The sequence below is a fragment of the Cyrtonyx montezumae genome, unplaced genomic scaffold (genome assembly GCF_038088225.1).
Source record: "Cyrtonyx montezumae isolate F1298 unplaced genomic scaffold, pur_monq_1.0 scaffold_5, whole genome shotgun sequence".
Lineage (NCBI taxonomy): Eukaryota > Metazoa > Chordata > Aves > Galliformes > Odontophoridae > Cyrtonyx > Cyrtonyx montezumae.
In genome coordinates this window covers 3,318,522-3,343,785 of record NW_027072056.1, presented here as the reverse complement: position 1 = coordinate 3,343,785, position 25,264 = coordinate 3,318,522, and the positions used below count along the sequence as shown (strand labels likewise).

Below are 25,264 nucleotides of genomic sequence, written 5' to 3'. Positions count from 1 at the left end.
GAGTTACCAAAGCCACTCCCAGAGGAAAAAACCCCCATGGAAAAAAAATAATAATAATAAAATAAAGGTGTTACAGAAACAAGAAGCAGATCAAGATATTCCTGACGCAAAAGAAATGCCAACATTTAACATTGCAACAGACCCTGACAAACCTCTCACCTTAATTCCCCATTCTGGCTGAGCCAGCATCCCCAGCAAACCCTATAGGAGGAGGAGCAGGAGCCAGGAGTACCCAATGGTGGTGGCATCACCCCAGTGCCACTGGAACCTCAAGCAGCCCCATGCAGGTAGGAAGTGTTTCCCTCCTGCTGGGAACTCATTAAGATCCTCCTGCCTCCTCCATCCAGCTCACACCACGCAGTAGCCCCTCAATCCAGACAACATCAAGTGCTTATTAATTACGCCTGGAGTGGTTCCTCGTTAGCACTGATGCTGTGATGGATGAGGCACAAGGGGATGGGGACAGCAGAAGGCTCAAGCCACGTGGCCACACTCGCATGGCCAGGACACACAGACCCACCACTGCTTTCAGATGGGATGGATCCAGCTCCCTCCACCCACCCCAATGGGCACAGAGGTCCCAACCCCACCGCAGGCAGCTCCGGAACAGCAAGCCTGCCAAAGCAACCCTGAATAGTGCTTTCCTATGGCACTTTGGCTCCACTGCCAGATAGAAATGGGAAATGAAGGCACGGGAAAAAAAAAAGCAAAAGGCTGGAAAACCACTTGTGAGCACCTCTGGGCTGAGCTGCTGAGAGCACATTGTTATCCTCCTCCCGGCGCCAGGGGGACCGGCAGCATCTCCCCATCGCTCATCCTCCGAGAAGCCAAAAGAAAGCTGTTTTATAAGAAGGTTAAAAAGTCACACAAAGGTTTCCAAGCTCCCGGGAATGAGTCACCAGTTTGGCCAGGTGCTGGCAAACGTCAGCAGGGAACAATGCGGGGCCGGACACGGGCTGGACCCCGCTCTTCCTCACTGCCCGGCCATTGTCCCAAGAACAATCCCAGCTCCCGCAGGGCCACGCTGCAGCTCAACCCAGAGCCTACGTGTGAGCACGGCACGACAAAGCCAGCTTGGGGGGCAGGGCTATCCCCTCCCGTTTGTAAATAGGCTCTTGAAAAGATCCTTAGGGAAATAAATAAGAAAAAAAAAATAAAGAAGAAAATCAATGCGAGCTTTTTCTGCCTCTTTTCAAGTTGAAAATCAATACAACGCTCAGAAGTCCTCGTTGTGAAAATGGGGGGAGTGTAATACATGGCAGTGTAGGAGGAAAAGCCCACGTGCACACGGGGCAGCTCTGAGCACCAGTGGTCCAGCCCTACCAGCTCTAAGGGGCATCCACACAGGGCAGGGAACGCTAGGAAAACCTTTGGGCTAATAATACCTAATTAACACCTCCATTGTGCTCATCAGGTGGTGGGGGGGAGGGAATTAACACGGTTTTCCTGGATTATGAAATTAGCACAGCTGTGAAGGGATGTCTTCATTAAGGCATAACTTTGGAAAGATTACCTTTTTTAGTTATTACTATTTCTCCCTCTCCTTCCCCAGTGCCTGCAGCACGTCCCTTCCCAGCTGGCAGCCCCTGTGCCCATCCCACCCAGCAGTGGGCAGGGACCCAAAGGGAGCAAAGGACTTTTGGGCAGACCCCTGCCCCATGGCACAAAACCACATCTCCTAAGACACTGCATCAACCCTATCTGCTGGAGCACCAGCATGGCTGGGGGCAGGAGCAGCATAGATGAAGAGACTGGGGGCAAAATTAAAGAAAAAAACCTGAGGAGCAACAGATCCATGCTCTCAGCTCTTCACTCTGCTTTTAGAAATGCAAAATTTGGCACAAAGCTGCTTCCTTTCAGCCCATTTCCTTTACTCCCCCAAACAAAGGCAGCACCGCCCTGTTCCCAACCAACAATGCTTCCCAGCCATTCTCCATCCTTAGCTGCCAGGGTAAAACACCAGCACAGAAAGACTTTGTGATTCTCTTCTGGGAAGAAGCACAAACAGCACCTCGTACACTCACACCCAAGCTCTCAGGCACTCCCCGGGTCCCACGTCCCCCCCCCCACACCCTCATGGTGCAGTGATGCACTGCGTCCCAAGCAGTGCAGCACCCGAGAGAGATGGATGGTTCAATATCCACCAAATGGTGCTGGGTCTAACGTGCCCAATGCATTATTCATTTGGGATGCAGCAGCAGCATCCACGGCTCTATGTTACCCAAAAGCTTGGAGAAGCCGGGAGCAAGGTGCACAGGGAAAGGCACTGCTTGGGCTCTGGGGACAGAGCCACACCATCCAGCTAAGAAACCCACCCTCAATGGGTCGGCTAGGCCTCAAAAGTCACCCTGACCCCAAAACACAATGCCCCAAGGAAGATCATGCTGCCTATGCTCAGGGTTGGCAGCAAGCAGCCAGCATTAAGGAATCCCCGGTGGCACCAAGCTGCTCCACTCTGAAGCCCCACACAGCACCGCCTCCACCCCCATGGCAGGAGGGATGAGATCGGGGTGAGAGAGCTCAACAATTCAACCCTTTCCCCCCCCTCCCCTCCTTTCCTCTCTGAGGAATTAAGCCCATTTTCTCAGCCTTAAAATACCATAGATTTTTCTGCGACAATTCCCCTGGGCTCATTAAGCAACTCATCTTGGCTGCTCGGGTTGACGAAGGCTTCAAGCAGATGTCAGCAGCCTCCTGGGAGCTGCACAGAGGAGATGCTCACCCAACACGAGGCATGATCCCAAACCCGGCCCCGCAAAGAGCAGCCACGTTGAAGGTCACAGATCTCCAGAGCAAGGGGTGGGCTCCCATCCCTAAACCAGCGTCACCCCCCACCACCCAAATCCAACAAGAAAACCATCAAATCATCTCTTCCAGATTTTGTTATGTGCCAGGTCCTGCCCACTGACACTTGGGAAGGGCAGCAGTGGGCTCAGATCTTCTCTTGTGGTCTCCAAGGACACGGACACAAGGCTTGGTAGCCAAGGGATGCACACAACCCACTGAGATTCATGGAACTGTAGAATGCTTTAGGTTTGAAGGGATCTTAAAGATCATCCAGTTCCAATCCCATGATACAGACAGGGTTGCCCCCCAGGGTCAAAGGATTATTACCTGAACGTGGCCAACTAGCAGCTCTTAGGACTGGTTATTCTGGGCTGGCTGATTTATGGGTATGCTGTTCCTCACCAGGATACCACAGCACCTTCAGACCTACAGGCCCCGGCCTCAGCCAGTCCTCCTGCAGCAGTGACTGGGGGCAGGAATGTCACGCCAGGGCCTGGCAGCACCCACACCACCATCAGTAGGACAGCCATGGTCACACACAGTGGGATTGCTAAGCCACCTGCCCAAGCTACAGCCACACAATGCAACAGTGCCATTTCAGGATGCTGCTGGCCAACACACACCAGACATTTCTACACCCCTAGACCTGCTAGTATCCTAAATGTCCACCTTAGTTTCAGGTGTTCCCCCACACCAAGGTCATCAACACTTCTCCTTCAGTCCCTGTTCTCCAGGAGCCTCACAGTGGGTATTGTATTTCCAGCTTAGATGCAGGGGTGGTGCTTGGATGCTCTGGGATGTGGACACCCCTCATCCCCTGCTGCAAGGCCCTGACTCTCCTGTAGGAGCCCGGGATGTAAAAGCATTGCACCGGAGTGCAGACTCACAGTTGTTTCCCAGTTTCCAGAATCCCTCATGTGACAAGAAAGCAATCCTTCCACACTGAAATACAATGCAACCAGGCTGGTTGCATTCTCCCTCATCCCCCAGCAAGTATTTACTGAAGCAAATGAAAGAGCAAGGTTCTGCATAGCTTGAGTCTCAGCTTTGGCATCTTCATTCATCCACAGACACACTTGCACAAAAAACACTGTGCTGGCCATCCCAAGAAGCAGCCCAGCCAGGCCTGCTGCACGTTCCCACCAGCACTTTGGGGTCAGGGACAAACCTTCCCTCACCAAACCAGCCCTATGACCCTCTGCTTTTTAAACCCTTTTTAAAGCTGCCTTTGAACTCCTGCTTCCTAACCCCCTCCTGCTCTTCACTCTTCCAGAAGCAATTCAGAAAGCACTACTGAAACAGAGTTGGCCTCTTCCACAAAAATCCCCTCTCCCTGCTTCCAAGCAAGGCACAGAACCACATTTTAGGAGAGGAGACGGAAAGGGCAGCGCTAATAGGAGAAAAAAAAAATCCTCCAACATTATTTGGAAAGGAGATGACAAGCAGCGGGCGCCGTTTCCATATTTATAACCTGGCAGCCACACACCAGCAGCGTGGCTGGGGGAACCCGGAGAAACAGCAAAAAAAAAAAAGAGCCAATTACTCCCCAGAAGCAGCGTGGCACTCGGGCTGGTGATGGCTGCCTGGCTCCTGCAAGCTTTGCTCGGGAAATAACGAGGAGATGAAAGCGGCTCCGCCAGCGAGCATCGCCCTTTGAAGGCAGCAAATCATTGCAGTGGTGAGCAGGCGCCTGTGTCATCATGCCACAGCAGAGTCTTGCACTGAGTTTTGAGCAGGGAGAGGCTGCAGGTTGAACTCAGCATGCTCCAAGCACCCTGGGGCTGCGGGTTTCTGCTCTACTCCGACCGTTTTTGCTGCGCATTGGGTCACAGCATTGCGTGGGATACACAGCAGCCTCTGCTCCAAAGGAGCACTCTCAGCTCCCAGCAGGAGGATCACAGCCGTGAGCTGAAGGCAATCAGGATAGATGTGAATTTTCTTCTTCCCGAGTCTGCACTTTCCTAAAAGGACACCAGTGAACCAGAGTAAAACCCACACCCCCTGGAAAGCAGCCTGACACGCTTCAGCGTGACACCTTGCACACTACCCCAGCCCTCAAAACAAAACTGCTCCGTGACAAGACTGTCTGGAGCCCCGCACTGTTGACATCACCCACAGCAGTTCATTTGGGTACAAACAACACATCAGGAAAGCTCAAGAAGCACAAAGCACCCTGCAAAACAAGGCCAACCTTACCTTTGCAAGCCATGTTGTTTTCTGGCTCATAACCAGCCTTGCAGGTGCAGCGACCTATGGGTACCATCCACTCCCCATCCCCGTTGCAGTACAGCTTGATGGGCACATCCACCTCCTCGGCATTGGGGATGCAGGTGCCCCGTGCTGTCACCAGAGAGGTGCTCTCTGCTCCCGTCATCGTCTCAGGGAAGATAGCGAAGTTCTGCACCACGCTTGGGCACTTCTTGAAGAAGACCCTGACGGAGAGCAGAGACATGCAAGCCCCGTAGTCCTGGAAAGCCAGGTAAAAGCCATTGCGGGTCAGGGGCCCGAAACTTCTCACTTCTGTGTTCACCTTCATCAACCTGCCACCAAAGTCCACCTGGGAGAAGCTCTCGTCAGCAGCAATGGTGTCCACTTTGAGGTAGGGTGCCTCCGTCCAGAAGGCCGACTTCTTGGTGGCAATGACAGAGTCTGTCTCGTAGTAGTAGAGGTTGAAGGTCTCCTTGCAGGAGCCGGGGACATTGGGGAGGCTGCTGCAGTCCCGCACCGTGAAGCGCATCTCGGTGTAGATGCGGTGGGCTCCGCGCCGGTTGATGAAGGTGGTGAGGAGCCAGTTGTTCTGGTTTGGCTCGAAGACGTTGCACACCTGGTACGTACGGATGGTGTTCAGGTTCTCGTCGTAGCCACTCACTTCTTCCCACTGCACAAAGGAGGAAAAGGAGAGGCCGTGAGAAGGAGATGGGGGTGGTTGCCCCGCAAGCAGCAGGGCTGTCCTGAAAGGAAGGTACAAAACCAAGCTAAGACTGGAAGGGGCCGCTGGAGGTCACCTGGTAGCAACTCATGAGAAGATGCAATCAAAAGAAAGACAGACAGACTAGGCAGTTGGAGAAATGAAGGAAAGCAATACAAGAGAATGTGTCTTTGTCAGGCAGCAAGTCAGCATGGGGGCTGATGAGCACACCTGACCTGAGGCTCCCAGCACAATGGGACTGCTTCCCCTGGCATTAAAAAAAAACATTCCCATGGTAAAGAGAGAGAACACAGATTCGTGGTTTGATTTAAAGAGGGGTATTAATATAATCTAGGCTACAATTTCAATTAAGGGACAGCAGCAAACTGTGAATAGTGTATGATGGCATTAGTGTCCTACAGACAGATTTACAACCTCATAATCCATTCATTTGCACTAATCCATGTTTACAGTCTCCTCATAACAGCATTATTCACGTGGCAATCTTTAAGCAGCGTGCTGATACCAGGCATAATTTCTGGGGCTGATGCAGTGGCAGTGCTCGTGGGTCAACCAAGACAACCCTACAACGTTACAGGCCTTGTCCTTTCCTCCTTTACCTCTCCCAGCAGGACAGGCATCACTCTGGTGGCAGTGGGATGGGCAGACCCAGCTCTGGCAGGCAGAGCAGCAGGAGCACACACACTTTACTGCTGCCATCCAAGGGACACTTGACATCCCAACCAAAGCAGTAGCATCTGTGGGGTCAGGATGGGCAGGAGACAAGAGAGAGAGGTTCCCCACTGCCTCTCCTTAGGGGAGAGCCTAGGGATGCTCGTTGCATTCAACCAACAGAAGGATGGAGAGTAAGGTATTAAGCACACTTATTTAATCACACGCCTATTGCTGTATGCACACAGGTATTTCACAGCAGGCAGACCTATTTCATCACTCAGGTTGGTCCAGATTTCACACTGCATGCTTGCAAAGCTGCAAAACCACTGCACCCTGGGACCACTGGCAGCACAGCCGGCCACCTGTGGTTTTCAGGGAACACAGGAACCAGTCTGCCAAGCCAACCAGCATCGTGCCTGTGGCTCCATGGTGCCTCTCCATCACTCCCACCACCCACTGCTCCCTCCCCGTCTGCACCCGTCTTTGTCTATCACTTTTTCTGTCAGGGGAATGTGAGTCAGGTTATTTTATGCTTCCATCCCTCAAAGACTCGTATTATATAAAAAAAGATGTTTTAAGTGCCTCGGGGTGTTTTGTACCTCATTACTTCATAAAAGTGACATTAATAGCCAGGAAGAGCACTGCTGAGTGCAATTACGGATGATGTTCCAGGTATGAAAGCTGTTTTGAGCCCGCTAATGTTTCCTAATTACAAGCCTTGTGGTACAGGAGAGGGGAGGCGTGAGCAGGAAGATGGGGAGGAGCGAGTGCAGGATGGGCAGCAGGGCAGGGAGCAACGATGGGATGTGGGATAACTTACCCCTGACGGAGGGTTGGCAGTCCAGCCCAGCTCGGCCGTCGCCGTCCGCGTGTCCATGAGGGTTTCTGGGGAAACACAAGAAGGAAAAACTCGAAGGAGGATGCTGTGCTTTGTGGCATCACCACCTACACAAACCCACACTGGGGTGATGGGTTCCACACGGCAGCTGTGACTTGGCAGGATGATTTCAGCCACTGGAGTGACAGCAGAGCTGCTGGAGTGGTGATCCCGTGCCGGGAGGCTTCCAGCACCGGGTTTGGTGGGAGATATTGAAAAGCTGTACTACAGTATTACAGCTGGCATTTCCCTGTGTTTTTTCTTGCTCTTGTAAAAGCAAAACAAAACAACAACACAAAAAAAAAAAAGAGTAACGACAATAATAGTGAGAGCAACAACATATAGAAACAGATGGGAAAAATCCTCCAGGTTTTATTTATTTGTTTTCAGCAAGCAGACATGCAGATTAATTTGCTCACAACTCCTGTGTCTCAAGCAAAGACGGGAAGCAAATGTGCCCAGAATCAGACCCATCCTTCCCTCCACAGCCCAGCACCACAGCAAGCAAGTCCCCTAGCTTTGTGTTGGTGCAAACAACAAGTCTCAGCCATTGCTTCTCCCAGCTCTCTTTCCAACAATTTGCACCCATTTGTGTCCTCACAACACACCATGCACATATTACTTCTCCCCCTGCTGTAAGTACAGCCGCTAATCAGCTCTTCAAGCACAGAGGGTGCTTGCTTCACACTGGGGTGATGCACAGCTGGGTCCCCTCCCAGAAAGCCAGCCTTTCTGTCAGCTCCTCCCACTGCAACCCCCAAACAGGCTCTGAATTTTGGGAAGAAAGCTGAGAGGAACAGCACGATGCGGCACACAGCAGCTCCTGAGGCTTGAGACTTGTAAGAAATACACACTGAGAAGAGGCGCATCCAGTCAGCATCAAAAAAGAGCTGCCTCCCTACCAAAAAGCTCTTGCCCGTCTTTTCTCAGCAACCTAGGCAGTTTCCAGATGGCACATCTTCCCACTGAGGCTCTCTATAATGCCATTCTCTAGGGCAAGGAGGAGGAAGGATGAGAACAACCCCAAACCCTCCAGCGAGGCTCAGAGAAAGCATGGCCGCACCAAAACCCCCAGGCAGACCCTCACAAAGACCACGTAGCTGAGGCTTGAAGGCACCTCTGGGTCCAGCTGGTGCCACCCCATCCCAATCATAGCCACCAGAGCAGACAGCCCAGAACCATATCATAGAATCACAGAACGGTTGGGTAGGAAGCAGCCTTACAGCCCACCCAGTCCCACCCCATGTCATGCACTGGCTGCTCCCCATCAGCTCAGGCTGCCCAGGGCTCACATCCAGCCTGGCCCTGAGCACCTCCAGGGATGGGGCCCAGAAGGGGCCCCGTTCAGCTGCAGCAGTCCACCTGATGCACCAAGCCTGCTTCCAACCCAAGAAGGATGCTCCAGGACTGCCTGGTCCCAAGCAGCACCCCGGGAAGAAACTAAATGCATGGGCTCGGAGAGGTGCCAGTGGGCAGGGAGGTGAGCTTTCATGTCCAACCAAAGCCCTCCTTAGGGAGAAGCTGAGCTTTGTTGTGGAAAGCAGAGCTCTCCCCGAGTGAAGAATCTTGAGCTGTATACAGTAGATTTTTCTTTAATGGACACATTACTTTAAACTAAGCCTCCACCATCTGTTCCAGTCCCTAATTATCAATACAAAAACAAACATCTACTCACAATTACACTCGTAACAAGTAAAGATGCCAGCAATTAGCATGCAGGAACATCCTTGCTGTGTGGTGTGGGTCCATCTGCAGCAGCACCAGTGCGTCCCCAGTGGGCAGGGACCAAAGTGGTGTCCACAGTGGGCTCTGGGGAGCATCACCCAGAAAATGAAGGGGAATAAGAAATTTGGGGTGAGAGCAGAGAGCTGTGGAGCATAACGGTGCGTGGGGGCTGACCCTTCCTGCAGCAAGTTTCAGGGTTGCTCAGGGATGCAGTCCCACTCCCAGACAGAGCAGGCAGCTCTGAGAGCATCAGCACAGACAGACCAAGGCTGGCACTGGAGATGGTCTCCAGCAACAGGAGAATAAACCTAAAAGCTTTACTGCAAAGGCCAGCACCAACTAACACTGATGGAGACGATGCCACAGCTCTGCCTTCCTGCAGCCACATCATGGCTGCCATTGCTGCTCCTGATCTGCTCACAGCTCAGATTAAGCTTCTGAATGTCAGCAGGAAATTCTGCAAGTGCCACGGGAACCACTTGAATTCAGTTCCCTGTCCCCCACACACAGAGACCTGGAGCTCAAGCCCGCACCAGAAGGCTGCTCAGATCATTTTGGGTCACTCCCCATGCCCACGGCAGCCCCTGCTCCTCGCCTCAATGCTCCTCAATGCACTTCCCACCAAGCAAGAGCAAAGCAGGAGCAAGTCAGATAGGCAAGCTACTCCACACACATCCAGATCCCAACACAGGACTCTCCTGTCTCTATGTCTGCGCCAGAGAGGGAGGTAGGATGAGAGCAGGATCACCCTCTCCCACTGGAGAAGTGCTGCTTCTCTTCACATTCCTTAAGATCCCCAGCTTCTGAAAGAGCTGCTTGCAGTATCTATACACTTTCAATCAAAAATATTACAGCAACAACTAATTACGTCCCATCATTCCCATGGCTCTCTGCCTTTAATGGTGCATTTTGCTGCTACAGAATTACAGTGAAACTGCTCTGGAAGTGCATAACGAGCTATCCCCATCAATCTCCTGCAGATTCATTATGAAGGATTACCCCCAGAATAACAAACCAAGTTCAGATCGCAGAGGATGCGCTAAACAACAAAAACAAGTCAGCAGGATGCTTCCCTGCCCAAGGCTGCGAATGGGAACATGGACACCTCAGAGCTTTGCCACAAACCTTTCCAAGAGGAGCTGCTTCACCAACAGCCTCAAGCTGTGCCAACACCACCTGAAGACCTGTGGTGGTCAAAAAGCAACACTTGGGGATGGAAAGTAGATTTATACATACGTAGGTGCTGTGTAACGTCGTGATGGGCGGCACCGAGCTCTCCTCTGGGATGAAGCACTCTAATTACAAGGAGCAAATGCTATCTGTATGAGGATGTGCTACACTGGAATACACTGGTTGGTGCAACTGGAAGTGCCCCAATAAATTACCAGCCTACATTTTTGGGAAGGTATGGGGTGCCCATGCACACAGCCAACACACAGTACCAGAGCACAGAAGACACCTCTGTCAGTGCCTAACACAAAGTGGAAAAGCCAGAAATTCAAGAGTCAATGTCAAGATTCCCACCATGAACGAGTCCCATCTACCAACGTGCACTTGGACATCCCAGCAGCTGCATATGCAAGCAGGCACTGACTTGGTGACTGTGGGGTAAATAACTCCCAAGGATGGTACTTCACAAAGAAATAGTATAGATGACGGTATATTTTGAGTAGTTCTATATAGATAGGATACAAATAATAAAAAAGAGAGGATGGCTCACCTTCAGGATGACAAGGCTCGCAGGGGACTCCAGGTGGGAGGGATCTCCAAGAAGAGATCCTTCCCTGGTGGTGGTCAGCCCTTAAATGGGGTTTGGGAGAGGTGCAGCCAGGCTCCACCCCTTCCACTCACACAGGTGTATCACCTCCACCTGTGGCCCCATGGCTGACTCGGTGCTCACCTCAGGTGACCAATCAGTGGATCAGGTCGTGATTCAGCAGTTCCCACACAGTGACACAAGTCAACACAAGTGCTCTCAGCATCATTTCCCACTCAATAGCGAGGTTTCCCTTGTGAAAAGATCTTATTCACCTTCTCTAAAGTTAGAATAATTGCCCCACGGCAGCTCAGTGCAGAAGGGGGCAGCCCCTCTTCACCAGGATCTGGTGGGTCACTCACACTGGACCTTCAACTCCACCACCCAACCACCCATCCCCACTGCCCCCTTCTGCCCGAGGGTCAGTGGGGCAGAAGCAGCAGGGCTGGCAGCATCGAGGTCCCCAGTGCACCTTCACATGATTTTCCTGCTCTAAAGGTGCTTGACCCCGTGCAAATGTGCCGTGCCAGGCCAGCTCAGCTGTGGCCATACAAACCATCACAATCCCACCGAGGAGAGATACGGTAAATCAAAGAGACAACCTGCCTGCAAATAGATTGCACAGGGGAGGGAGAGGGGGTGAGGAACAGAGAGTAACGGGGAGAGAACTGCAGAGGGAGAGATAAGAGAAAGGGAAGGAAACAGCAGAAAATTACCGAAAAAAAGGCACACATCACGGAGAAAAAAAAAGACAAAGGGGACCAAATCAAATACAAAGATAAGAGAAAGAAGATAGTGCTTTCAATACCTTGTTTTCCAAATTATCAACCTATTTTATGAAATTTGGGAACAAGTTTTAATCCACCGAGCTCGCACAAGACATCAGAGGCCACGGGAGGCCTCAAAACAGCAACTCAGCATGCTCCAGACACACAGAGCTCAGATGTCCCCACGATGTTGAAGCAGGTTTCCAGTACCATAGCTCATAGTCACACCCAGGCTGCAGAGGCAGATCCAGGCATCCCATGAGCTTGTCTTTTCCACCACTCCAGCACCAGAGGAGCGATTCAGCACTGTAAAATGACAAGGCCATCTTTCAGGAAGACATCTTCCAGAACAATGTCACTACGCATTTAAATTGTCATCTTTGCTTTCTCGAGGCTGAGCTGCCAACAAGCATCACTGAACTCCACCAGCCTGCCCCAAAAATCACCACATGTCAAAGCTTGGCAGACACTTGTTTCCTTCTCCAGAAGGCGTGGAAGAAGGAACTCAGCTGTCCTAGGATGGGCAGGGACTCCCAGAGGCTGTGGGATTGCCCTGGAGAAGCAGCAGCCTCAGCAATGTGGAGGGGCTGGCTTGCAGGATGGATTTTTCAGAGCACAGGTGGTGGAGGTGAAACAAATTAAAAAGACACGCTGTCCTCGCACCTCCCCCATGGGACTGCAGGGTGATGCCCCCAGCACAGCATCCCAGGACAGCACTGCTCCTGCCTCCAAATACGGCCCCAGCAGCCACGAGCACAGAGGGACAGATGCAATCAGCTTCACTGAAGCAACACACCATACTCATCCCTGTTTCCCTTCACCCACCCCCCCCCCACCTCATATTTTGCCATATTCCACGATTCACACCGTTTAAGAGGGAAGCTCTCACATGTTTTGTTGATGGTAAGCTATCGAGCAACCTCCCTTCACCCCTCCCACCTCCTCCAAAACAAGGATGCAGCCAGGACCTCAGCTTTCACGGCAGCAACATCAAACACGGGTTTGAGGTCTGAAGAAGGGGGAAATCCTGCACCAAGTGTTTGCATCTCCTTCCCCCTATCCCCCACACCCCAGGGCAGGCAGGCACAGAACCTAGTTAAAGGCCACATTTCTGCAGCTTTCCCTTCCCCTCCTTTCAGATCTGTTCAAACCGGTGCCTACACTCCATCTCCATCCCACATCCTCTCCCAGACACGTTACCATCACTCTGAGCAATCTCTAGGTACGTGTGTGCAACAGCTGCTCTATGGGGTCAATAACCCAACACACTGGCCAACGTTTGCAGATGACTGTTGGTGCTGCACTGCCTCGTGCTGTGCTGCGAGGTGCAATAACAGCCCTCGGAGGGGCACAGGGCAAGATGCTCACTGAGCATCTCTGCAGTCTGAGGGCCTTGCAGAAAAGCAAGCTAAGTGCCAGCTCCACAATCAACAAGGGGCATGGCCAGCGCTCAACCATCCCTCGGTATGAGCAGGGTGGAAGAGCAGCACAGAGCAGAGCAGAGGGTGCATTCATCTCGAGGGACACACGCTTCAATGGGAAAAAAAAACACAAACCTGAATGAGGCATCAGTGCATTGCAGCCGAAGCCACGTGTACTCCAAGAGGAAAGAGACAGGCTTCAAATGTGAGGCTCATTCAGTGCTGCCAGTGCCACGCATTGCACTGCTGGCCTGGGGAGGCGAGGAGGAGGATGAGAAGGAGGAGGAAGGGGAGGAGATGCACTTGGCTCCCAGCCGGCCGTGCACACTCCTGCCCCCAGCCCAGCCGCCTGCACGAGCACAAGCTGGGAAAAGGCTGGAGCAGAGCAGGCAGGAGGAGAGCCATCTGCACACTGGGAGCCAGGCCAAGGCTAGGGATGGGCATTTCCCTTCCCATTTCCCTTGCTAGGACGCTCCCCTTTCGCTCTGCACGGCCACCACCAGCAGCCAACTCCGGCCCAAACGTTTCTGCAGGAAACAGCGTGACTGCAAAGCAGAGCTTCCACACACAGCATTTCCCAGCCAGCACCAGAGGGGCAGGGAAACCCAAACCCAAATCCTCCCAAACCGCTGTCCCCTGGGGGACCCCACAGCCTGTCCCACACCGACTGCAGGGAGCAGAGGGGATGCTGCAGTGGGGACAGCCCTGAGGAAAGGTGCAGTTGTAGGGCTTCCCCACGCTGGGGGAGGAGGAACCAGCCCCCACTCCACTCACGAGGACACTACCACCACTTGGGCTGAAATCCCACCAGGTCCTGGCAAGGGGATCTGCACAGCACCGTTCTGTTTTACACAATGCTGCCTCCGCTCGTTTTTAAAGCGGCATCAGCTGATGATAGATTTCCCCATAAGCTCATCTCCATACCACCTCTCCTGCTGATGACACTGACCCATCCTCCCTGATTGTGGTTTCCTTGCTGAAATAAATCACCCTAAGTGCACATTGTGCTCTGGGCCTCATTACTGTTCATCACCATCTGTATGACAAAGCTGTCACAGCCTCAGAGATGCTGTCACCTGGGCAACCCTGCTGAGACCCAGGTGGGACAGAAGGTGGGGACACGTTCCTATGGCAGCCCCATGCAAGCTATCAATGGGGGAAACCTCCTCTAGAAGGGCAGAACCTCTCTCCACCCCTAGTTAGGGCAGATGCTGCAAACACTAAAGGGAGGATGAAGGAAGAGCTGGGCACGAAGGCTGTGGGATGCCTCCCGAGCCTTTGCCAACTACACAGCCAAGTCCAGCTCCACGCACGCTAGAGCACAAACCCCACTGGATCACCCTGGATAAATCCAGAGCAGTGCTGCAACCACACTTCCAACATTAAATGCGAAGCTCTGTGCCAAACCCCCATGAAGACTGCTCGAGCGATAACAATGCGGAGGCATTGTTTGCCTGTCACGTTGCTTTCAAAAGGCAAAACACTCAAAAAGCGAGAGGGAGCAATTAAAGCTGCCGCTAATCTCATCGTGTCCGCGGCCGAAAGCAGCTCTGATGGAGCCTGCAGCAGCACCAGCAGCTCCCTGCTGGGACCCACGGGCAGGAGATGCACGGTAGGGCCCAGCCATGCCACAGACCCCCACCAGAGAGAACCACGACTGCAGCCCCACACCTCATCCTGGCCCCCGAGGAGCGGAAACGCAGCTCTTTCCCATACTTCGGGTGTGCCGAGGTGGAGGTTTCCAAGAGCACACCCACGAGCATGGGTCAAGGAGAGGACGTGCTCCATAGGGCGGCCGTACAAGCTCTCCCCACCATCCACGTTCCCTGTAAGAAAATCTCCATTTGTTGGTTCTTCCAAACTGGTGACGCTTCCAACCCAACAGCTCAGCCCTTGAGGCAGACCTGCCACGGGGTCACCACAAAGATGGGTCCCATGGCACCGGGAGCCCCAAGCGAGCTCCTGCCCCACACTCTGTCCCCCGAGGAGCCATGCAATCCCACAGACAGACAGAGGACAGGGGACACAGCACTCACACGTGCAGGCAGTGGCTGGGGGGAACCGCGTCGCAGAAATAACACAGGCACGCAAACAAAAGAGCGCAAGCCATTAATCTGGGCGAACCAAAGGAAATGAAATCATTATGTCTGCAGCTACAGCATCCAGAAGAACAAATTTCCTGCCTGGATAATAAATGGATTCTTTTGTTTCACGTTGGCCCCGGCCACGTGACTGTCTTGGCCTATTCCTCATCCAAAACATCTTGCTGTATAAATACCCAGACGGGCTTAGGTTTCAACTGCTAAAAATATGTTTTAATTATAATAATATATAATAATAATAACACAAAAAGCTACACGCTCCCCAGTCCCTTTCCTCTTAAACAACCCCTGAAGGCTTTCCAGAGTGCAAGCAAGGAAACAAAAAGACCAAAGTTACTAATTACAGCCAGAAAGGTCGAGGCAGCCGAGCGACAGCTCCCCAGGTTGCTGGTACAACAAAGAGCCCTTGTCAGGGGGGGCACTGAGGCACGGATGCCATCCTGGAAACCCTGTGAGCATGGCATGGTGCAAGACCAAGGCCCCACGGATGCTGGGGAATCGGCCTGAGCAGCAGGCAGTGCAGGCACACCCACTGTGCATATCGCAGGCAGCAGCAGGGCTTGGCATTTCACTCAGTTCTCACCCAAACCAATGAGAAAGACGAATTCTGATCCCCCTACTGGCTGCAGAAAGGGCTCTGGGCAACTCCACAGATCTCAGCGGCTAAGAGAGTTGGGTGCACGATGAGCTTCAGCCATCCCTTTAACCCGCAGCTCCGCAGGGCACTCAATTAAAACCATTTTTTGCTCCCAACTCTGCATTTTGCTTCTGATTTCGTCTTCCCAACTTCACAACAGCACAGCAAACGCAGAAACGAGATGCAAAACAAAACAGCATGTGGAACTCAGACGTGAGAGCATCTCGTTGCAAACAGCCCGAGTCACATGCATGGCAGGAGAGCCCCACGAGCCAGCACTCACACCAGGCAGAAGTTCCAACCAAGCACCACTCCAGGAGCATGGCACCCAGGGGAAGACCACCCCCCCCTGCCCCCACTGCTCACAACAGCCTTCCCCTCTGATTTCAGGTGCTCCATCAGGAAGGAGGTACACCAACCACCACTTCTGCTTCGCGCATCGCTCCAGAAGCAGCCCAATTTCTTCTCCCTCTGTGGGTCATCTTTAACTTCAATTATATTTGGGATGCGGTGGAGAGAGCGGAAGCATTACTGCTGTCTCATTTGAATTGCTTATCACCACCGCTTAAAGGAGGGAGAAAATAAGAGAATTCATTGGAAACCAAATATTTACACACCCACATACATTAATCCCAGCAGATCCATGGCTGGGAAGCTTATTTTAAAAAGCATTCCTAATTACTTTCCCATCTTAAAGGGAATAATCGGGCCATTAGCTAGAACATTTGACATCAGCAATCACATATTTCCTAACGAGGAATAACAGCAGCCAGATCCCCATTCCTTCCCATGGAGGATTGCTCCCCAGCAGGATGATGTCCACCAGGGATGGGGACACCAAACAGGCACCAACAGAGTTTTGTGGGCTGCATCCCAAGGAAACCTCCTTGATGGAGGGCTGAAGGCTTTGGGACAGGTGAAAGCCCAACCATAAGACTCATTAAGAAAGATAAAACCACACTCACCTCACCAAAGCAAACTACTTTAAAAACAAAGGATGGTATCTCAGGTAATAAAGAGCAAGACGCAAGAACCAGCCTGGGAATTCAAGTTTACAACTTCTATCAACTTCACATGCTGTAAAACTTCGCCTGGTTTATAAGTTCCTCACCAACTTCGTAAAAGATGTTTTATTATTGTTGTTTTCCAACTCTTTCGCCTTCATAAAACGTCGCTCCTCGTCTGTGTGGGTGTTGCATTATAAACATTTGCACTTTGATTCATTCAAGACTTGTGGAAGCTTTCAAGGTAACCTATTAGGAATACTTAAAGCGTTTCAGAGGCATCACAGTCTCCCCTGAACGTTTCAAGGCTTTAAATAAATAAATAAAAACATGCCTTTGCAGCAGACTACCTCTGAAATCCACCAGGTTGTAGATTCAAGCTGCATCTGGAAGCAACTGAGCTGGCCTGGTGGAGCCAGGAGCCCCGTTACGTCTGGTGTGCGGACATCAGAGATGCTGGCACGGGAAGGGGCTTGTCCCTGCCATGACCAGATTTCTAATTAAAAAAAGAACTTTAAAGAAAAAAAACCACATTCAAGCACTCTCACTCTTTTCATGCTGCGCAGCAGTATCGCTACTTGCATCATCCCTTCGTGTTTCAGGATGGTCATGCTCTGCGAACTGCTCACCATCAGCACCACCCCAGTTTTGGTGCACTGCAAGGGGGGGCCACAAGAACACCCCAATCCTCAGCGGGGATCTCTGCACTCCATCACAGTACCTCCGTGCCTGAAAACGGACAGACTCACTGCGGCACAGAAGCTGCTCCCTGCCAGGAGGCACCAATGCCCCGCAACCCATCTGCTGCTTTGATGCGGGATCAAGGATGCATCCCATGGGGATGTGAGACGCTTGGAGGCAGCTGCCTTGACAAGCAGCCAGACGTAAAAGCACAGGTTTCCCTCCCCCATTAGGAGGTACAGGGGCTGGCCAGCCCTGTGCACATATCCCAGCCCTGTGCACATATCCCAGCCCTGGCACTGTGCAGGGCTCACAAAGGCAGAGCAGGAGGGTGCTGGCAGCGGCGGCCTCCTCAAAGCAGCCCTTTTCCTCCAGCCTCCATTGAAGGCTATTGAAGTTAATGAGCATCTTTTTGTAGCCTCCAGCAGGCTAGAGAGCCGGCCTTTCACTGCAGCAGCCTCCCGCCTCGGTAATAACCCAAATGTGGTATAGGGAACAATAATAAAAGCCAACTTTTAGATAGTGATAGAATACAACTGCTGGTGACCTTGCAGATCCCACCAGTCAATGCCTACTGGCCAGAGCCTGCATCTCCAGGCTAGCAAGAGCAGACAAACCACTCCTGGACACAGGCTGTGCCAACCACGTGGCATGGCAGCTCCTTCACCAAAAGCCTGAGGAATTCAGGAGGGTCAGACCTGTACCAGCAACTTCATCTCAAGGAGAAAGGCTCAGACAGCAAAAGCCACACATCACTAAGAACCACCTAGGTCAGAAAAGACTTTCAGGATCACCAAGTCCACCACCAACCAGACCTACTGAATCCCATCTCTAAACCATGTGCATGCATTTCTTACATAGCTCCAGGCATGGGGACTCCATCACCTCCCTGGGCAGCCCGCCTTAATGCCTAACCACCCCTTCCATGAAGATATTCACCCTAATATCCAACCTAAACCTTCTCAACGAGCTCACCTACCTGCACAAAGCTTATGGGCAGCTTCACCACAGGTATGCTGGGTTTTGCTCAGGGGATGGTGAAGCCCTGTGGCCCATGATTTCCAGCACTGAAAGGAGGATGCAAAGAAGTGGAAACCGCCTCAAAAATAATTAATGGAGGGGCAGGGCAGCCACACAGCCATGGTCAGGGCTCCTCTGAGCTGCTGCACACAGAGATCTGCTGCTGCTTGAAAACACTACACTTCTGGCAACACAGCCAGCTGCTCTGGTAATCTTGAAAAGTGAAGTTTTGTTCATTTCCAACACATTTGTTTCGAATTAAAAGCACAGCTGAAGCCTCGAGGAGCTCTCTGGAAATATCCCATTGCTCCTCTGCCTGATTTCCATCACATCCTCCCGTTTCAGAAGATTTACAAAACTGAAGCCATTGCTTCAAGTTTGCCCGATCTCTGGCTCCTAAAGATACTCCTGTGTTTGATAGCAACTCCAGGTGGACTCAGGGAACCTCCTAGATTGGAGAGCCCAAACCTTGTGAGGCCAGTGGGATCAGAAGCCCACGTACCCAGCGGATGCCTCTAGGCCACAAGGAGTCCCTTCTGAGACACAGGGAGGACTGACTTCCCAAGTATTCAGCATCTCTAGGAGGCTCAGCCTCTCACCTGGCCCAATATATCAGTTCCAGACAGAAAGTTAAAAAATAAATACAAAACACCCAGCAGCCTCCCAGCTTGCATTCAATCCCCCTCCCTGCGTACTCCGAACGCAGTGTTCTCTTTTCAATCTTTCTTCATCATTTTCCAAGGGAAGACAAATGCAATTCACACCCATCCAGCTCCTCCGTGGTGACTGGTCTTCCAAGCCAAAACCAATTAACCCCCAAATTAACAGGACCCTCAGGAGGATGGCAATGAGTCAGTGCAGCCCCCCTGGCCAGGCCTTGTGGGGGCAACCAGTCAAAGCCTTGCAGCTGACTGCAGCCAAAAAGAAAAATGGAAAAAAAAAAACAAAAACAAAAGAAAGCCTCTGTAAAACATCAGTCCCTGAGGGAAGCAGATGGTTTAGCACCAGCAGGAAGGGGCCGACCCAAAGCATGTTCCTGGCAGAAGGGCACAGCCCATGGGTAAAGGCCAAAGCACTGAGGAGCTCCGACTGGATGCTACTCACAGGCAGGGGGAAATTAATCAAAACAGAGCTGGGCATGGACACCAAAAACCTCAAAGCAAAGCAAGGAAAAGTCACTGGGGGCTGAGCAACCAAAACCTGGGTGTGTGCGATGTCGGCGGCATGGCTGAGAGAAGAGCAGGACTCCATGTTCTGGTAAAAAAAGCCAGCACAATTGGTGACAAAGTCCCCACTCACATGAGAGGAAACAGCCTAAAAAACGAGGATTTCCACAGCCCCTTGCCTGTTCCCAGCAACCACTCTACCTTGCTGCAACATAAATTACAGCTTAATCAGCTCTGAACGCCGGCGATGCTGCCTGGATGCCTCCCCAGATATTAAACGCTCCTCTCGCTGCGCTAACAAGTACATACCTGAGGCCTTCCGAGCCCTTAATTACTCAGCATAGTTATTTCCAAATCAAAATACATAAGTAAATACATTAAAAACCTTAATACTTCAGTGCTTCCCCCCCCCGCCACCCCCTCCCCATTTAGCAAAGGCCTTGAAACGAATCCACCTGCTTATTAAGGAATAGAAGCAAATTACAGCTGCTATCCAGAACTGCTCTCCTGGATGGACAGAGCTTGCTGTTGCCTCCCACCTGCACCAAAGGGATGTGGGGATGTCAGAAGCAGCATCCCCCCAAGCAGAATCCTTAAATCCAGTTCTTCCCCTTCAGGCTGTGGTCCAGATCAGCAGCCTCAGATCCCCATGGCCACAGAACCACCAAGGTGAGAAAAGACCTCCAAGATCACCAAGCCCAACCATGAACCAGACCTCCTGAGTCCCATCGCTCCACCACACCTCTCAGCACCACGTTCACACACCACAAATCCCACCAGGGATAGGGACTCCACCTCTTCTCTGGGCAGTCCATCCCAATGCTTGGCTACACACACCACGGAGAAGTTCTCCCAGTATCCAATCCAAGCCTCTCCTGGTCCCAGTTTGAACCACCACCTCCTCTGACCCAGAGGAGCTCGTTACAGACAGACTGCAGTCACGGCAATTAGGTCCCACCAAGCTGTGGGCTTAGTGGCAAAACTACAATTATTTTGAAGCATCAAGATTAACTACCAAAGAGCCTTAATAGAGTCAAGCTAATTAACTAATTTTGACTAACTGATTAGTTAAAAAGTAAAAAAAAAATAAAAATCAATGATCATAGACAACAGCTGTTTTTTTTTATTGGTCTGTTTTCTCGCAGCAACTCTCAGTTGCACAAAAGGAGACCAACAATCCCCACTAACCAAATATTATTGTAATTAAATATTCAACACGGAGGCTCTTCAATTATTCATAGGAAGGACGACGCTTGCTATAAGCAGGCTGGCACTCTCCCTCCGGACCTGGCCGGGGGATGCTCGGGGTGTACAGCTCTGTGGCTGCTGGTTGTGCTGCAGGACCCAGCACTGAGGAGCTGTACACCCAGCAGGAGTGCAGGAATCCATACGGTGCCGTGCTGGCAGTCACGAGGGGGACGGGGGGGCCAGATTCAGCATTGTGTTGCTCTCCTAGCAGCGTACCACAAGGGAAATGATATAGGAAATTACAAGTTGGCTTTTCCAGCGAAGAGTACGGCGACACTTCAATGTGCTACAGCAAAAGTGCAGAATCTTTCAGACCATCAAAGCTCTACAAGTCCCAGCATCCAACCAAATGAAACAGCAGAACGAATTCATCTCCGCCGAACACGCTTTAATAACTCAAAAGGGATGAGAAATAAACAAAGCACGGGGTCTTCAGCTCTTACAAACACACATCCCATTTTTCTCACCATCTCTCATCACGGGGACCTGCTGGAAGACGCCCGGTGACAAAGGACACCCCAGCAATGAGCTGTGGCTGCAAGCCACTGGCTCCTGTGGCACGAGCGACCTGCAGCAGCCCTGCTGCACCAGCTCCAGGTTTCCTGCAGCCCAGGACACACGCCCAGCCCGGCCCCAGCATTCCCCCTGCACGAGCATTCATGCGTGCCAAGCTCGACGGCTCGAGTGCTTGCAGAAAGCAAGCAAGGTCGAATGGAAATGCGCTTTCAGATCCTAATGAATATTTGGGGAGACAGCATTCCCCCCGCCCCCTCCCAGCTCTTTCCTCAGGCCTGTGACCGTGTTTAGAGTGAGCAGAGCGCTGCGGCATCCTCCAGAGGCATCTCACAAACCCGGGCTCCTGCCTTCAGTTGGCCAACAATAATAAGGGGAAAGCACGGCGCCTCGTGCCTGCCTCCCAGCAGCTCCTCCAGGGCTCCTCGCTGCACTCACTGCTCCCAGAGCACCTCCAGCAGCACAGAAATATCGGTGACAGCAGCCGGCTCACGGGCTTTCCCCTCTCCAGCAGCGCTTTTCTGATCATCACTACAGGCGCTTGGTTTCTTCTCTCGGCTATTCAACTTTCAGCAGGCTGCGCTGCGTTCGGGGAAAATCGAAATTCAAAGCCCCGATTAAGGCAGGGGGAAGAGAAAAATAATAATAAACGAAGACCTTCGCCCGAAGGAGGAGAAATAAGACAGAACTCAGCCGCGGGTGCCGTGCCAGCGCAGGGTTTGCTGCGGGAAGCAGCAAGAGGACCGCCCAGGGATGCTGAAACTTCATCCTCCCTTCGCCTACGTCCCCGAGCCTCGAAGCACGCGGGAAACAGGAAGGCGACCGAGACAAGGAATAATGAGTCAGTGATACCAGCAATTAGTCAAAAAAAAAAAAAGCAGTGCAGGCATCTGCGGGCGAGGGCCCGTTCCCATGACTTAACAAAACGCTCTCCCTCCAGGCTGCTGGATCCGGGCGCGCTCCTCGTGCCAGAGCCCGGGTTCTTCCTTCCCCTTGCGTTTTTCGTTTCCAGATTGCGACAATTTAATTTTAAAAAGAAAAAAAAAAAAAAAAAAGGCAAAATAGAAGAAGTGAAAAAGAAAAGGGACGGCTCCGGGTAGCGCAGAAACCCCAGGACTCGCAGCATCTCCGGAGATGCAGCCCTGGTTGAGCCCCGGGCACGGCCCCGCGGGGGAGCACCGCAGCATCGCTGGAAACTGAAGAAGCAAACGCGCGACCGGAGCCAAAGAAAGGGGTGTACGGGGACGTGTAGGGGTTGAGGGAGCGGCTCCGGGGCATCGCCGCGGTGCAAGCAAAGCAACTCCAGCCGCCGGCTCGCTCTGCCAGGGATGCGAAGGGCGGGTGAAGCAGCGGCTGCACGCAGGGGCTCTCCCTGACCCGCGGACACCTCGGCACTCCCCATAGCCGAGATGCGCGCAGCTCTGCCGTCGCCGAGAGCATCGCTCGGGGGGAGAAGAGACGGCGCACAGCGCGACGGGCTCCGGGCCGACGTGCAACGCTCCGGGAAGGACCGAGTAACAAAGGGTGCGGGACGCGCGGGGCACACCCGCGGTGCCCAACAGGTGGGGCCGGGGCTCCCCGCACACCGCACCGGGCGCGTTAAGACCCCCCCACACACATCCCAGTTCATCCCGAAGCCGCCTCCCGCTCCCCCGCTCACCTTCCACGGCGGCCGCGGCGGCGGCCAAGCAGAGCAGCACCACCAAATCCGCAGCCATCGCCGCCCCGGGCCGGCAGCCCCCGCCGCCGCCGCCGCCGCCGCGCCGCCTCGGCCTCCCCGGGCACCGCGCGCCGCTCCGCAGGCGTCAACCGCCGCCGGCGGGAGGGCATGGGCGGCGGGAGGCAGCCGGGCCGGGCCGGGCCGCGACGAGCGGAGCCACGGGACCGTGCTGCCCGCCCGGGTCACATCGCCGCCGCGAGTGGGGAGCGCCGCCACGCCGCCGCCCGCCCCCGCCACCGCACGCCACGCCCCCCGCCGCCCGCCCGCCAATCACAGCGCCCCGCCCGCCCCGCCCCGCGCCGCCGTGCGAAGGGCGACGGCGCCCCCCGGCGGCCGGAGGGGGGGGGGGGGGGGAGACCCGACGGGGCGGGCGGGGGTAGGTTGGCGGCGCCGGGGCTGCGGGAGGAAGGGGCTTGGACCGCACGCGGAGGGACATTTCCTCATCCTGAAACAAAACGCCGTTTCTCTGCGTGTTATGGGGAGGGAACCGTGCCGCAGATGGAGGTTTTGGGGGCGCCGTCAGCCCGAAGCTGTCCCCCGAAGCCACCGCGCAGTTTGCAGTGGCCGCTGTCCCTTTCGTCCCACTCACGGTGGGTTTCATGCTCTGCTATCCCCGCTTTGTCAGCGGACCCCAACAGGCAGGGTACGTTACCCCCGCCCAGTGAGGGGCCCTTTGGTGCCGACTGAGCCTCTGGACGTCTTTTATTTCTTTTTTTCTCCCTAAGTGGAGGAAGGGAAGCGTGGCAAGACGGGAAATGCTCGCAGCAGCTCTTTGACCGAAATCACAGCTCTTTGATCAAAACCAGAGTTTGCAAAAGACAGCTTTAAACAGTTACCTCCACTCTCTCATTTTATTTGATTTTATTTTTGAAAAGCCAAGAAGGAAACCAAATTGCTTCCGTTTACAGCTGTTGGGGTTTGGTTACAGAAAGCGAACAATAGGAAATCTGGCTGCAGATAAGAAGAAAGCTGAGCCCGCTCTGATCCTTCAGCCAAAACTCCGACTTTCAGGGGTAGTTCTGGCAGTGAGCGCCTGCTGCCGAGCACAGGCATGAGCATCCCGCTGGGGTTGTTTCACTGTGGGTGCACGATCGACGCCCGCTGCCCTGCTTCTCTGGCCGAGAAAGGGGGCAGGGGGGTGACACAACACCTGGCAGCTTGCTTCTCCAGTTCCCGGCGGCCCACGCCGAGTTTTTCCCCCTCCAGCCTCTGGAGGTCAGCAACCAGCAGCGCTGGGACCCGAGCGGGACGGTCCCGCTTCTGTATCACGGTGCACTCATTTGTCATCTCGCGTCTGAAGGACGCAGAGAACCCTCCGCAGCTAAATCATGGCTGCGTTTATGGAGGCTAGAAATAGCTGGCAATGTAAAATTTAAATATATATATATATATCTTGGCGAATTTATTAGGTAGTATCTGACGTCGTCCTGCATAAATCTCAGGGTTCCTGGTAAATACAGAGCTTTCCAGGAAGAGCAAGGCAGCAGCAAGCACGCAGGCAGGGGAGCAGGGGGCTGCCTGCGTGGGACTCAGCTGCATCCGGACCCTGCAGAAGCCCCCAGGAAGAGCTGCTGTCAGGGCAGGGAGTGGGGAACATCCCAGGGAGGGAAACAATGGCAGGAGAAGGGAGAAGCATGGAAAAGCCATGGCAGAGTTCGGGCTGAAGCACGAGGGCAGCTCTGCTCCCCTCCTGGGACTTCCTCCTGCAGCAGCCCACTCGTGGGCAGCACCTGGCTACACCTGCTGTGGTTCCTTCACTTCTGCCCTTTCCCTGCGCTGTAACCACACCCTGTAAGCACATGGGAAGTGCTGACACGCTCGCGGTGGGATACCAGCCCTCCAGCACACACGGTCAGCTCCGAGTCCTGTGCCGGGAGATGACAAATGCCAACAAACTCTTCAACAGGGCAGCGAGAGGAGAGCAGCAACGGGAGACCCCGCCCCAGCCATTCCCACCTAGTAATTTTAGAAGCTGCAGGTTAATTTTAGCCAAGCTGGCCGGAGGATGTCTCCTGGGGCTTCTGCTCCTGCACTTTCTAGGAAGAAAAGGTGGCAGGGTCATGAGCAGCCCAGCTCGTGATCCCCACGGGGATGATGCCGGGGGGAGGGGGGAAGGGGGCTCTGCTGCCCCACCGTCCCCATTTCCATCCAGTCCCTATCAACACCTGGTCAGCTGGCCGTGCTGCTCCCCGTCTCAGCTTCCAGAGGATCATGCTGCTGCTTCTTGCTGGAACACGCAGCGCATCCTTTCAGCAAA

General features: G+C 53.3%; 1 protein-coding gene across 2 annotated transcripts in view; it reads right to left on the bottom strand.

Annotated features, from left to right (window-relative positions):
- EPHB1 (EPH receptor B1) overlaps positions 1–23,190 on the bottom strand; it is a 38,759-nt gene extending 15,569 nt beyond the window's left edge. Inside the window, exons 1-3 of one of the 2 annotated variants that reach the window (XM_065748193.1) lie at positions 22,948–23,190; positions 7,191–7,255; positions 4,984–5,665 (exon numbers count right to left, since the gene is read on the bottom strand). In XM_065748193.1, coding sequence (XP_065604265.1) covers positions 4,984–5,665; positions 7,191–7,255; positions 22,948–23,005 — 805 coding nt within the window. In that variant the 5' untranslated portion in view covers positions 23,006–23,190. Of the gene's footprint in view, positions 1–4,983; positions 5,666–7,190; positions 7,256–8,149; positions 8,198–22,947 lie in introns of those variants that run through there. The other variant, XM_065748194.1, reaches the window with a different exon arrangement.
- Positions 23,191–25,264: the final 2,074 nt, after the last annotated feature.